General features: G+C 43.3%; 1 protein-coding gene across 5 annotated transcripts in view; it reads right to left on the reverse strand.

The window, feature by feature from the left end:
* HAUS8 (HAUS augmin like complex subunit 8) overlaps positions 1-15,885 on the reverse strand; it is a 120,367-nt gene that overhangs the window by 104,040 nt on the left and 442 nt on the right. For 3 of the 5 annotated variants that reach the window (XM_077475518.1, XM_077475519.1, XM_077475517.1), the window contains exon 2: positions 8,731-8,792. The exons of the other annotated variants lie outside the window; for them this stretch is intronic. In XM_077475518.1, the coding sequence (XP_077331644.1) occupies positions 8,731-8,792 (62 nt within the window). The remainder of the gene's footprint in view (positions 1-8,730; positions 8,793-15,885) is intronic. 5 annotated transcript variants of the gene reach the window in all.

Raw genomic sequence — 15,885 nt, forward strand, 5'->3', positions numbered from 1 at the left:
ACACTAATACAGCGATCAGAAAAACGATCGCTTATTAGGCTGGGTTCACACTGGAGCGATGCGGGAACGCCACGAATCCGCGGCGGGTTCCCGCATCGCATGCCTCCCGGCGGCAGTTCACACTGCCCTATGCGAACTGCTGGGAGTGTCAGTGAAATGTTAATGACACCCCCAGATCAGTTCGCATATCGCAGTGCAATCTGCAAACTCGGATCACATGGTGTGAACACCCATGCGATCCGATTCTGCTGCGGACCAAAAAAAGGGTCCGGTGCGAATTTGCGGCGGGTGCGGCGAATGGCTGAACTCGAATCGCAGAGATCGGATGTGATTTGCACTGCAGTGCGGTGCGAATCACATCCGTTCTCATAAACCGCTGCAATGTGAACCCAGCCTTAGTGACACTGGCGACGGGGGGTGATCACGGGGTTAAACCTTTATTGGGGGGTTAGGGGGGTACATTAGAACTAAAGGGGGCTAACCCTAACTGCCCTAACAGTTATTACAGTCACAAATGACACCAATGCAAAAAAAAAAAAAATGCATTGGTGTCACTGTGACTGGGGGGGCAGGGGTAATTGGGGGGGGTGATCAGGGGGTAAAGGGGGGGTGTGAGTGTGCCTGGCATGTTCTACTGTGAAGTGTCGTGTTGGTGCAACTCACCGATCCTCTCTCCTCGGTGTCGGAACGAAAAATACCGACACGGAGGAGAGATTACATCACTTCCTCTCCTGTGTTTACATTACAGGAGAGGAAGTGATGTCACGAAGGATTTCCATTCGTCGGGAGCGATCGCGAGGGGGTGGCCATGAATGAATGGCCGCCCCCTCATCCCGGATCGCTCCCGAACGAATACCGACCGCCGCAGGCACCGGGGGGGGGGGGGGGGCCCCCGATCGGGTCCCCCACCCGCGGGAAGGCAGGGACATACAGGTACGCCCATATGCCTGCCCGTGCCATTCTGTCGACGTACATCGTCGTGCGGCGGTCGGCAAGTGGTTAATCGGCCAGTAACATAATGGGGTTAAAAACTAAAATGAGCCCTTTATAGTATAAAAATATAATCACTACTGTAAATATTATTTTCACTGTTCTACAGTAAAAAAAATAAAATGAACCCCTTCCTGTAGTGATTATCTGCTTTTTTGTACTATAAAGGGCTAATTTCCTATGGGACACGTTCATATCTGTGCTTTTTTTCAGCCGCTGCGTATTTGGAAGGGGTCAGGGACTTTCAACGCGAAACTGTGCTTGTTTTGGTTCAATATACTTCAATGGAGAAGCTGCAGAAAAGAATGTAATGTGTTTTTGCAGAAATTTGTGTTTTTTAATCTGCCCCCCAAAAAAATGCAAAAAACAGAAATTGCAGTAAAATCACGTGCGCAAAAATCAACACGCACAGCAAAAAGCACTGCAGAAACAGATCAAAAGCAAAAACTGCATAGGTGTGTACCGAGCATTATGCTGGCCACACCGATCATTTTTCAGATGAAAAATCTTTGTACATTCATACATTGAAAGAATTTTGTTTGAAATTTTCACTTCATTTCTGAACAAAAAAAACACATACGCTGTCTGAAAATTCCTTTGACCAAGAAGTATTCTATTATTTCCAAATTTTCCCATCACTGTGATTTAAAATTAACGTCAATTTGACCTACTTTTTTTTTTTAAGGTTATTAACCGATGAATCAATTAATCGAAACAATAATCAGCCAACGAATCGATTATGAAAATAATCGTTAGTTGCAGCCCTACTCCACACCAGGGAAATATTCCTGACCCACATCTTACTGAAGAATACCCCCCTACCAGCAGGGATACTATATCCCAGCCATAAGGCCAGAATGACAGTGGAGCATCCCCTATTGGACAGTGATAAGAATTCAGGCCGAAACAATTAATCGACAACTAATCGATTATGAAATCAATTACTATTTTCATAATCGATTAATCGGCCAGTAACATAACAGGGTTATAAAGACTAAATTAAGCCCTTTATAAAACGTACCCCTTACAGTAGCGATTATTTGCTCTTTTTATACTATGAAGGGCTTCTTTTTTTTTTAAACACCATTATGTTACTAAATGTCTTAAGCCTGGTTCTCACCAATGTGTTTTTGGTGCTTTTTGCAGGGATGCACCTGCGTATTTGGAAAGGTTCAAGGACTTTTTTTATTTTATTTTTTTTAATACAAAACAGTGCTTTTTTGGTTCAAAATACTTCAGTGGAGAAGCTGCAGAAATAGCATGTAGTGTGTTTTTGCAGCAATTTGTTTTTTTTAATCTGCCCAACAACAAATTGGACAAAAAAATAAATAAAAATAAAAAAAAAAAAGCAAAAAATGCCAATCGCAGCAAAATCATGTGTGCAAAAATCAACACGCACAGCAAAAAGCACTGCATAAACTGATCAAAAGCAAACTGCATAGGTGTGTACCGCCTTATGCTAGCCACACGGATCAATTTTCAGATGAGAATCATCATGGGAAAAATCTTTTTATATTCGCTGACTGAAAGAAGGTTTTAAATTTTCACTTGCTTTTAACATTCTGTTTTAAACACTTGCTGACAGCTGCACCACGATATACGTCGGCACAATGGCAGTGGTGGGCAAATGGGCGTACATGTACACCCCCTTTAATTGGAGGGGCTAACGGGCACGCGCCCACCGCGTACATTGTCACCGTGCCTGTGAGTCACACAGACTCCATGTCCGCCGGTGTCCCAGCGGTCGTGCCACAGAGCAGCAGAAGAACAGGGGCATTTCCCTGTCCTGCCTAGCAGCATGACAGAGATCACTGCTCCCTGTCATCAGGAGCAGAGATCGCCGTCATGCGAGTGGAACCCCCCCCAGTTAGAATCACTGCCTAGGACACACAACCCCTTGATCGCCCCCCCTAGTGTTTAATCCCTTCCCTGCCAGTGTCATTCACACAGTAATAAGAGCATTATTATAGCACTGATCGCTGTATAAATGACAATGGTCCCAAAATAGCGTCAAAAGTGTCCGATGTGTCCGCCATAATGTTATAGTCACGATAAAAAAAAAAACAACAACAACAACAACAACACACAATGCAGATCGCCGCCATTACTAATGAAAAAAAATAAAATAATAAAAATTCCATAAAACTATACCCATATGTTGTAGACGCTATAATCTTTGCGCAAACCAATCAATATACACTTATTGCAATTTTTTTTTACCAAAAATATGTACAAGAATACATATCGGCCTAAACTGTGGACCTTGTTTACCACCAAAAGAAAGTTCTATTTGTGGGGGGGAGGACGTAATTTTTTTCGGGGTGAAACGTCACACGACGACGCAATTGTCAGTTTAAGACCGCGTACACACGGGCGGACTGTTCGCCCAACTCTGTCCGCTGAACAGTGTTTCAGCGGACAGTCCGCTCGTGTGTGGGCTTCAGCGGACAGTTTCAGCGGACAGTCTGACGAACAAAGTTTTTCGGAATTTCCGTAAGACAGTCCGCTGAAACTTGGTTTCAGCGGACAGTCCGCTCGTGTGTAGGCTTGTTCGACAAACTAAGTTTCGCGCATGCTCAGAAAGGATTTACACGGCGAAGGTTGCATTGCAGTGTATTGGACGTCGAATTTCTCGTCCCGTCGTACTTGCCGTTCACATCATCGCGTACGCTTTCAGCGGACTGTTCGTTCATCGTGTGTGGTCAAGTCCGTTCATGCAAATTTTGAGCGGACTGTTTGTCGGATTTTTGACGAACAAAGTTGGGTGAACAGTCCGCCCGTGTGTACGCGGCCTAAGCGAAACAGTGCCGAATCACAAAAAGGGCTCTGGTCAGGAAGGGGGTAAATTTTTCCAAGGCTGAAGCGGTTAAAATTAATCTAATTTCTGAACAAAAACCACATACACTGTCTGAAAATTCCTTTGACCAAGAAGTTTTCTATTGTTTCTAAATTTTCCTTTCACTGTGGTTGAAGAAAAATGTCGATTTGACCCCAATAACGATTAAAAAAAAAAAAAAAAAACATCGAACGGATATTCTCAAAATGTTTTAGTATGACCAGCATATATTACAGTTCTGTTTGAAAAAATGCAAAACAGCCTAACTTTTTTTTTTTGTTTCTAAACAAAAAAAATTTGATCCGAGTCTGATGATATTTACCAGATTCAACCTCTAATAGTATATAAATACAGTATATCTCTTCTGACTGTTATTCTCAGAGTCGGTTAAAGATTTTACTCCTTAATCATATAGTTGGTTATTTATATTTACCACTGCATAGGCGATATTTAGGAATACATTGCCTTTTTTTAAAACTTTACATCTTAACTAAATTATACACCACTTTTTTTTTTTTAAGGTTATTAACCGATTAATCTAAACAATAAATCGGCCAACTAATCGATTATGAAAATAATCGTTAGTTGCAGTCCTAATAACAGATACACTTGTTATGTACAGCCAAACTTTTTTTCTCACTTGTTAAAAGCCTGGTAGGTTTATTTTTAAAAAAATGTTTAGATGTCCTAGTGGAAAGATTCTACTGCACTTCCTCCCCTGGAGACAGCAGAAAGCTAGGACTAAATGTTTGCAAGACAAGGAGAATTACCCACTTGGACCAGGTGTCTGCATTGGAAGAATTAACTTTAACTGGGTTTTGGTGACAGACTGGATTTTCCACCACATTCTAGCTTAAAGCAGAGTTGCAGTCCCCCAAAACACTTTGCATTTTAGCTGTGGGCATCTGAAGCCCTTCTGTCTTCATTTCCAGGATTTCTGTGCAGCTGGCTAACCAGCAAGAACCTCCCGATCTCCCGTATGCTGTTGTGCGGCTACCTGTCAGGAAGGAGAGCCAGGAAACTGTGCCCGCAGTCCACATTTTTTTATTTTTATTTTTTTTAAGAACACACACGCCACATACTCACTGGTCCAAACAGATCTCCTATACTTCCTCCCGGCAGATGCAGTGCTTAGAAAATGGCGCCTAACTCCTTTCATTCGCGTCATTTCCTGCCATAAAATAACACGAGATTTCGGCAGTAGGTGATTTGCATGGACTCCTGGGATACATGACTCCGCTATCTCAGGAACCCTTATGAAAATGCCTAGTGATGCAATTGCCTAGGCAGGGACTGCCGAAAGTGCAGGATAAAGAAGAAAATAAAAAAGGTATTTCCATTTAGAAAAACGAATTTGCATTGGAAAAAGGACAAGATCAGGGGATACCATTCAGAGTGCATAAAATGGGTAGAAGTCCGCTTTAAAGAGTAACTCCACTTTCGGAGAGCGAGAAAAAAAAAAAAAAAAAAAAACCAACATCTACCCCCACAACCCTTGGGTGATCTATGTACATTGCAGGGATTTTAAACTTTGTTGCAGATTCCTACCTTTTGTTATTCTGAAGAAATCACTGTGTGTTCGTTTAAATGTGGGAGTGAATTATCACGTAGGTCTAATGGGAGTAGTTTCATAATTATCAATCAGCTGCAGTACCTGCAGGACACTAATGAAAAAAGCTGCTGGGCCTTCATCACTTTAGACGTGATTTCCTATTGGGAGTATCTCACCAAAAAGGACTTTGTTGCAGGGGATGCCTGAAATCTGAATTGTATCCTAGTGCAGACATCTGGGAAAATTGGTGAGCCAATCACAAAAGCAGGAAATTATGTTTCTGGGTGGGTGTTCTGTACACCATCTGAGTGAAAAACACCTCCAGGTAGCCATATTGCAGCATTTTTAGAAAATGACAGTGGCTGCAGACTGAAAAGGAAAGCTGATTTTTAAAAACATTTAAATACAACTTGTGTCGCAATTGTATACGCTATATCAGGGCTCAAAATTTCAAGTCCTGAGCTGCTAGCCAGGCCTTAAAGCCCTTGTACACAAGGTCGGACAAAGTTGTCAGAAAATCCGATCGTTCGGAACGTGATGGCGTTCGTTACGATGGGACTACATTCAGGCTAGTAGCCAATAGCTTTGGTCTCGTAATTTGATCTGAGCATGCGTGGCACTTTGTCCGATCGGAATGCTCTACAAATGATCTTGTTGTCAGAAAATTTTATATCCAGCTCCCAAACTTTGTTGGTCGGACATTCCAACGGAAAAAGTCAGATAGAACCCCGTCACGCGGTGGGATCATCCGACAACACGGTCCGATCGGACATTTTCCGTTGGAATGTCCGACCATGTGCACAGGGGCTAAGAATTACTCGCCACCAATTACCCAACCCCTACCCCTAATTCCGCCCATAAACTCAAATTAAATTACCCCTAACATATATGTCAGTGACTGTAATTATAACCCCCAGCATTGGTGTCAGGGGACGCTATAGAACCTCCCAACATTGGTGCCAGCGGATGCTACAATAAGCTCCAAAACAGGTATCAGCGTATGTGGTAATAACTAGAAGTAGACCGATATGAGTTTTTCCTCTGGCCGATGCCGATATTTAGAAATCATGGTGGCCGATGGCCGATATATGATGCCGATTTTTTTGGGCTGATATGTTAGGCCGATTTTTTTTATTTTTATTTTTTTTATCCCCCTTCATCTCATAAAACCTAACAGACACCTTTCCCACTGGGGCGTTTTTGGACTAAAAATAGCTCCTGTCAAGTGCCTGCAAAACGGCTCCCCTGCAGTCTGTGTGAAAGACAGAATGCTTTCACACTGAGGCGATGCGCTGGCAGGATGTTAAAAAAAAAAGTCCTGCAAGCGGCACTTTGGAGTGGTGTATACCGCTTCTCCACCACTCCTGCCCATTGATATTAATGGGCACCACTTCCTCGGCCGCTAGCTGGATTATATGCGCCCCACTAGCAGCCGAATAGCACCGCTAAAATGATGGTAAAGCGCCGCTAAAACTAGCAGCGTTTTACCATCAACGCCTGCCTGCTCCAGTGTGAAAGCAGCCTATAAAATAAAAACAGGTAGTCAAAACTTTTGGACGAAAAAAAATGGGCTAACTTTACTGTTTTAGGGGTTTTTTTTTTTTTTTTTTATAATTTTGTGTTTTTTTTTCCAAAAAAATTGCATTTGAAAGACCTCTGCACAAATGTCGTGTGACATAAAATATTGCAACAACCGCTATTTTATTCCCTAGGGTCTCTGCTAAAAAAAAAATATATATATAATTTTTTGGGGGTCTAAGTGATTTTCTGGAAGAAAATACAGGACTTTTACTTGTAAGCAACAAGTGTCAGAAAAGAGTTAGTCTTTAAATGGTTAAACTGAGAACTTCTACACAGAGTTGAGTTCATTCATTCAAGTGTAAACATTGTATCTTTTTGCTCTTTTCTTGGCAGACTGCCCAGAGAGGAAACAAGTGGCTTCTATAAAGACTCAGGCAACTTGCATTGACTTCTATTACAGAAGTCATTTCCAAGTAGCGCTTGCAGTTCTAAATCTGCCTTTTTATCAGCTCAATCGGCAGATGCCGATTAATTAAAAAACGGCAAATATCGGCCGATATATCGGTCAACCTCTAGTAATAACCCCCAGCATTACTGTCAGTGGATGTATTAACAACCCCAGCACTGGTGCCAGACGACATAACCCCCAACGCAGGTATCAGGACGCATAAATAACCCCCAGCATTGACGTCAGTGGACATCGTAATATCCCCCATTACTTTTGGTCCCTTGAAAAACGGGAAGGCTATTCTTAAGAGCTGTAATTCCTAAACCCTTACTTTGATTTGGATATACATACCCTTAAATTAATTGTGCACTTTCAGCCCGTATCAATTATACAACTATAGTTTGAATTTCAATCTACCTTCTGTCCATTCATTTATTTTTTCAGCATTGTATCTATTATACTCATTCAATACTCCTTTTGTTATTTTATATATTAATATTCATTCCCTATGTCAGCATATATTCCCTGTGTTTCAATGCACTTTTCTATTGAGGTTTTCGCCCTTTTTCCTCATATAACTGAGGTTATTTTATTATCGATTATATATTAATATCAATCTTATTTCAATCTGTGCAGTTTCTTAAGTTCCTATTCTTTGCATTTCTTGTTATATCGCTCTGCCCCATTCACCTCTCATCTACTTATCTCCTTAGCACTGGCTTACCCCCATCTATGCCCTCCATAGGGTTTGGCGGCCCTTTATTTGTCCCGGTGATTGCAAATTTTCTCCACCGTTGTCGACTCCCGGTATGCGGCCTGCCTGGCGATAGGCGGTAAGCGCCATTTTGTTAGATCTCACACACTGGGGTCATTATATGTATTTTTCATCTTATACTGATATGTATTTTGTAATAAATTTTGCTTGTCGTTTTTGTATACTAAAAAACTTTTGTATTAAATCTATTGTTAGTTGCACATTTCCCCTGAGGAAGCTTATTGCGAAACATGTTGGGAACAAGTGCTGTCAGCCAGTCATCTTTTGCCTCTGGGATTCCTACTGTCGACTAGTAATGTGTATACTGCTCTCTTTATTTTTGTGTATTACATGTGATGCCACAGGGCTTTTTAATGTATATTAATAAATTATTATGAATTTTTAGTATATTTTGTTGAAGCTTCATCATATTTAGCACCGCTGAAAAATCCCCCTTTTCCTTCCCCCCTTTCTCTCTCCCCCTCCCTGTAATGCAAGTTTATAGTTTGAATATGTTTTGGTAAATACCTGAAAAATTTAATTTTAATGTCATCTAGCTACTAAGAGTATTCCAACAATTAACATGTGGTAAACCTCTACAATTAGCAAGAAACATTACATTATCTGACCTTTCTTTTTCTTTACAGCCATATCACCACTGCTGCCTCCTGAACTGTTCTGTGATCCAGATCTGTAACACAGATGGGTTGAAGTTATAGCAGAGCATTCAAAGTGAAAGTCACCGCCAAAGATTAGGAACAAACAGTGAATATCAACTGAAACCTCTTTGCTGAGATTCAGGAACTGTATAAGCTTTTTGACAATGTTACAGCTAACATACTTAAGCAAGCCAAGATTTTGGCTAGGAGGTTGAATAACGTAATAGCTTCCATTATTAATGGAAGCAAACTGGTTTCATACAGGGCATGCAACGGCTATTAACCTCTTCCGTCTATTCTATTTTACAAACCAATATACCCCTGATACTCGAGTTGTAGTGTTATTAGACACACATAAAGGCTAGTGATTCTAGGCGAATGGCCATATTGCGGTCCTTGGGCGGCTGGGTTTTGGACACAAATTCATTGCTTGGGATAGGTTATTATACTGTAGACCTGTGGCCTGTATATGAGTCAATGCTTTGATTTCTGATCCATTTGGTACTGGCTGGGGCACATGACAGGGATGCCCTTTGTCGCCCCTGTTTGCCATCGCTATACAGCAACTAGCGGCCTTGTCAAGGACAGATCCTGCTGTTCAGGGTTTTTGGATTTACACCTTGGAGGATAAAAACTCACTCTATGGCAAGGATATACAATTAGCGGACCTCCAGCTGTTGCAAAACTACAAGTCCCATCATGCCTCTGGGTGTCATGCATGTGGCTGTCAGTCTTGGAATTTGTAGTTCTTCAACAGCTGGAGGTCCGCTAAATGCATATCCCTGCTCTATGGCGATAATATACTTCTATATCTAGCAGATTGCAGCTGTGTTCTTGGATAAAGCCCTAGAAGTTCAATTACCTTTAGAAACCTACATTGTCAATAACCTATCCCCACTTATTTACCGTCTGAAAGAATATTCATGCCTGCTCCAAACTACCCTTGAATCTTTTGAGTAGAAAAATGCTACGACCCTAAGAACACTATCACTACAATTAAGCACAGAGGTGGAAACATTAAGCTTTGGGGCTGTTACTCTGCTAAAGGGTACAGTCCATTTTGCCGCATTGAGGGGCCAATGGATGTGGCCATGTATTGTAAAATCTTGGAAGAGAACCTGCTTCCCTCAGAACCCACCCAGCCAGAACACTGAAGATGGATCTTCCCGCATGACAAGGACTCAAAACTTACCACCAAGGCAACAATTGAGTGGCTCTAGAAGAAGCACCTTAAGGTCATGGAGTGGCCTTGTCCATCTCTAGACCTTAATCCTATAGAAAATTTATGGAGGGAGCTGAAACTTCAAGTTGCCAAGAGACAGCCAAGAAACTTTAAGGATTTAGAGAAGATCTGTAAAGAAGAGTGAACCAAAATCCCTCCTGAGATGTGTGCAAAAATGGTCACCAACTAGAAAAAAAGGTCTTTCCTTTGTGCTTGCCAACAAGGGTTTCTCCACAAAGTACTAAGTCATGTTTTACTTGGAAATCAAATATTTAATTTTACTCACTGAACTGCAACTTAATTTATAGCATTTGTTTTGTGTTTTTTTTGTTAATATTCTGTCTCTATCAATACACCTATGATAGAAATGATAGACCCTTAATTTCTTTATAGGTGGGCAAACTTACAAAATCTGCAGGGGAATTATTTTCCCCACTGTATGATCTACTATGGGATGCTCCTGCAGCTGCAGATTGCAGGTCTTTACCTTTATTTCCAGTAGTGTGATTTAGATTAGTTTTCTTTTGGTTAACGTTTTTTTTTATATTATTTTATGCAATAGATGACTACACCATTTTAAATGTCTCATTCCTTTTTATTACATGTTTATGCTGCAATTGCATATGCGATCAAGAGAGATATAGAGAATATACGGTATCACCACGAAAGTGGCTACCATGAGGCCCAGAACTCGCATGCAAAAACGCAGCGAAGACCACCTGCGGGACACCAACAACTTCACCATAGCTTGAAGAGTCTGCAGCTTGTCTGAGGGGAGAAAGACTCTCGCCTCTGAGGAGTCCAGAATCAAGCTCAAGTACTCCAGGTGTTGAGTCGGCACCAACACCGACTTCTGGAGGTTCCACACCCAACCAAACTCCCGGAGAGTCTGAATGGTGATCGCCACATGCTCCCTTAATTCTGAGGCAGATTGAGTGCAGTGACCACGGACAAACCAATTCCAACCTGAACCTTTGTACTTTCACGAAGCCGTTGAGGGCCTTGAGATCCAGGACCGGACGGACCCCTTCCTTTTTTGGGACTACAAGCAGATTGGATTAAAATCCCTGAAACCTTTCCGGCGTCGGTACAGGTATTATCACCCCACACAGCAGCAGGTCCTGTACTGCCCCAAACAGGGCCTCCCAACGAGCCGGAAGATGAAGATTGGAGGGGAAAAAAAAAAAAAAAGAATCTGTTTGGTGGACAAGAAAGAAACTATCTTGTAACCTGAAGAAACCAGTTTGCAGACCCACTGGTTGGAAAGAAGGGAAGTCCACTGAGCTGCAAACTCCTGAAGGCTAACCCCCACCTGAAAGTCGGGCAGTGGCAAACCTTCATGTGGCAACAGATTTACTCGCAGGCTTGTTTGGCTTGCGAAACCAGGGACGCCTTTGTCCCTCAGCGGGCACCTTGTCGGACTGGGAACGCTTACCTGCCAACCTGGGTGGACGAAAAATCTGCTTCTGAGCAGAAAATGAGGGTCCTTGCCTATGGTGTGGCTCCTTATCCTTTCTGGATTGTGGTTACAATGTACTCTTCTCCCCAGTAACATTAATAATATCATCCAGCGAGACTCCAAATAGCCTCTCCCCCTGGAAGGGCAAACCCGCCAGCCCTTTCTTAGAAGTCTGGTCCACAGACCAGAATTTAAGCCAAATCAGGCGACGTAGCACCACAGCTAATACTGAGGCGCTAGAAAGCAAAGGGGCCGTATCACAGACATATTTTAGGCCCTGCACCAACTGGTCTGCCAGTTACCACGCAGACCAGGGAAACCTGTTGCTTCTCCAAATCACGGCGCAATAACTTAGCCCATTCAGTAAGTGTCTGTGACACCAGGGCCATGGCCAACAATGGCCACAACGCTGACCCAACCACCGTAAACATGGACCAGGCAACCGCCTCAGCCCTTTTGTTCTCCGGATCTTTGAAGGCAGTCCCTTCCACCGGAATCGTGGTTACCTTTTTCAACCTGGATACCAGGGGGTCAATGACCGGAGGAGATGACCATTTTTTCAGGAAAATCTCCTTAAAGGGGTAACGCACCGCCATCCATCTCGGGACTGAAAAGGCCTGCTGTGGGCTGCCCCGTTCCTTGTAAATAAACGTATCAAATAAGTTAGGTAGGGAAACACCTTAGCAGTGCGGGCCGGCTTGTGGGACCCAAAAGGGAACGGCACCCTCGCAGATGCCCCCGCCGTATCCTCTATCTTTAGAGTATCCAGCACCGCTGTGATAAGGGCTCCTACTAGCGTTTTTCCCTGTGCTGACCCGGACACCGAGTCATCTGTTTGAACGGTCCTGGTCCGCATCCTCTGACACGTCAGAGCAGGGGCCACCTGTCACCAAAGGACTCCAGGACCGCCGACAAATTGTCCATAGGCACCGCATGTGCAGGTGAGCCAGTTGCAGTAACAGGGATGTCTGGGGAAGAAGCTCCAGCTTCTGACACCATGCTGACCCACTTTCGCCTGTCCCTGCTTAGGGACCTAAGGCAAGCCACAACAAAATCCCACCCTCCTAGCTGCCACAGACTGAGGGGCCCCCCGTAGGACTCACCACCCTGACCCAGGTAGTGTGCTGTGCTGCCGCTATCCACAAGGTGCTCTGTGTCAGTTTTGCGCTGTTCCAGACTGAAACAGCCACCCAGCGCTAGAGTGAAACAAAAAAAATGGCAGCGGTTGGCGCGGCGGCCAGACTGCACATGGCAAACACACAGACATGAAAAAACGGCCTAAAAACAGGGAGAAAATGAGCGGACCACCAACCCACTCAGCACAGCCCCCGGCCAGGACTCGGGATCCCTCAGAGGACCCCCGGCCAGGTATGTGCACCACACCCCCGATACGAGTGAGAGATCCCCTAGTAGACCTCCCAGGGAATGCCCAGCTGCTCCATCCTGCCGAGATAGGTGGAACCGTACTTACCCCTTCCATGGACAGACCCATCACACGAACAGTATAGGAGGTGGCTGTCGGCCATGGCACACTGACTCGGACAGCAGTAGCCCGGTCATATGGGTGCCCCGGAGCATATAGCTCACCGGCCTCCCCTGGACTAGATGTGGCATGTCGTAGCCGACCCAGCGCATAGATAGGGTCTGCTCATGCTCGATGGCCAGGCTGGGGAGACTACCAGACTCTATATTACCCAGCCATTCACCCAGCCCAGCTGTTGATTGTAGATCTCAGGAATCAAAAAGCAGAAAAAAAAAAAAAGGAAAAAAAATCCAGAGGACCAATGGTCCCCACAGGGAGCCAGGTCCTTTTACACTAGGTAGAAAGAAACTGAGCTGCTGGAAGCAGAGTTAGGGGTTATAGCCAGTAGGACCGCCCCCCCCTGGGCAGTTTTGGTGTTTTTACATGTTCTGCCTAGTCCTCCCCTGAAGGTGGGGATATAACCCTAAGGTCAAGATTTATGGTGCTGAGTCCCTGAAGGTGGTGATATAACCCTAAGGACAAGATTAATGGTGCTGTGTCCGTCAATGAACAAAAGAGAAAGTATCCTGTTCTCTTTTTATTGCTTCCTTTGTGTAAAATCCCTGTTCCTGACAGCCCCTCTGCTTTCCTATTAAAGAGCCATCATGGTCAGTTCTTCAGCTGTGTTGGGAACACATTGTGTGCTGATCAATGAGGTGCTCCCCCCCCCCCCCCCCGCACAGTCATTCACTGGAAAGACCAGTGCACTGCTGTTTCTCCTACCCCAGCTCCTACATAGCTGAGAAAAGAAGGTATGTGATCACTTATAAATAATGGGGGGGGGGATGTGTTTATAATTTTTTTTTTCTTTTTTAAACTGAATGAGTTGTTTTAGAAGGTAAGGGTTCAGGCATACTGTAAAGAATAAGTTCACATTTTAACGGGGGGTGGGGGGGGGGGGGGGGGGGGCGAGAAATTTTTAACATTCTACAACCTGAATATGTAACAGGTTACAGCTGAGCCGGCTAGTTCTGTCCTGTGGACACTGCTGATCAGATTTAGGCCTCTTTCACACGGGATGGATCCGTGATGATCTGCCCCGTGGGGATCGCTCCTTTGAGCAGGAAGATGACAGGTCTGTCCCTACACACTGTGCAGGGATGGACCTGCCAGAGCGCCACTCTCCCCTATAGGAGATCAGATGACGACAGACTGCAGAGTCCATCATCACCCGATCAAATGATGGATGGAAAAGTATGTTTTGGATCGGAGTGGGTCAGATGTCAGCGGACATGTCACCGCTGACATTCGACGCACCATAGAGGTCTATGGAGCATCTGTTCATGTCCGCCTAAAAAAAATGGACAGGCGGACCTGAATGGATCGACCGTGTGAAAGAGGCCTGAGGTAAATAGCCAATCAGCGCCTCTTTACCATGTGATCAGCTGTGTCCAATCACAACTGATCACGGGTGTAAACAGAAGTCGGTTATCGGCGATCCTTTCCTCATGCGCAGTTCCAACAGTGCTGCCAATCAGGGCCCACTATCAGTGTAGCCTGATCAGCGCACATCAGTGAAGAAGAAAAATGACCTGTTTGCAAAATTTTATAACAAAGAAAAATATTTTTTTTTCTTAAAATCTAAAGATAAAAACCCCAGTGATGATTAACCACTTCAGCCCCGGAAGTATTTAACCTCTTAATGACCAGGCCATTTTTTTGAGATACAGCAGTACACAGTGTTACTTTAACTGACAAATGTGTGGTCCAGTGTACCCAAACAAAATTTATATCCTTTGTTTCCCTACAAATAGAGCTTTCTTTTGGTGGTATTTTATTACCTCTGCAGCTTTAAATTATTGCACCATAAACAAAAAAAAAAAAAAAGCAACAAATTGGAAAAAGACAAAAAAAAAAAAAAAAGAAAAAGAAGAAAAGAAAAAACAATATTTTTTACTTTCTGCTATAACACACATCCAATAAAAATATGTGAAACATCTCATTTCTTCATAAATTTAGGCCAATATGTATTCTGCTACATATTTTGTAGAAAAAAAATCCCAATTAGGGTATATATGGATTTGCGCAAAAGTTATCATGTCTACAAACAATGGAATAAACGTAGGGACTTATTTATTTTTTACTAGTAAAGATCAGCGCTTTGAGGTGGACAAACACTAAATTACACTTTTTGGGACCGAATACACCAATACAGTGAACAGTGCTATATATATATATATAAAAAAAAAAATGCACTGACACTGGCAAGGAATGGGTTAACTTCAGGGGCAGAGAGGGTTAGGGAGAGACCGATTTCTCTCTTCCTCTGTGATGCCTTGCTTTCATAGGCAGACCACCGTTCTGTCCCATGAACGATCGCAGGCAGCCATCGGCCCGCTGATTGGAGCCTGCTGTGTCCTATCACAGCAGGAGCAGGTTGCCGGCAGCGTTCACCCCCAGACCAGAAAGGAGCGAACGTACAGATACATTGTTCCGCACTGCAGTAAATGTGCTCTGGAAGTAGTAAAATACCACCAAAAGAAAGCTCTATTTGTATGGGGAAAAAAAAAGTGATAAAAATGTAATATGGGTACAGCGTCGCATGACCACACATTTGTCAATGTGTGATGAAAATTGGCACAGGCAGGAAGGGGGGGTAAAGGTGCCCAGTATGCAAGTGGTTAATAAAAAAAATATTTTTGTACATTATGACATAAAACACTATTAGAAATGTGGATGAAATAGACTTGTAATGGCATCAGCACTTATAGAAGGAGAGAATATATATATATATATATATATATATATATATATAAAAGAAGATTGCTAAACACTAAAGAAAGGGGATCCTGATCTCACATCAAACTACTTGTGTGTGTAACTAAGGGTAAAACTCCATTTTGGATAAAGCCCTGTCAGTTTTTATTGCCATCTGTGTGCTATTAGGGAGATTTCTCTTTATTTCTTATCCCATAGTCAAAA

Source organism: Lithobates pipiens, unplaced genomic scaffold (genome assembly GCF_037356315.1).
Source record: "Lithobates pipiens isolate NorthernLeopardFrog02 unplaced genomic scaffold, aLitPip1_a1.2 Scaffold_13, whole genome shotgun sequence".
In the NCBI taxonomy this organism is placed as follows: domain Eukaryota; kingdom Metazoa; phylum Chordata; class Amphibia; order Anura; family Ranidae; genus Lithobates; species Lithobates pipiens.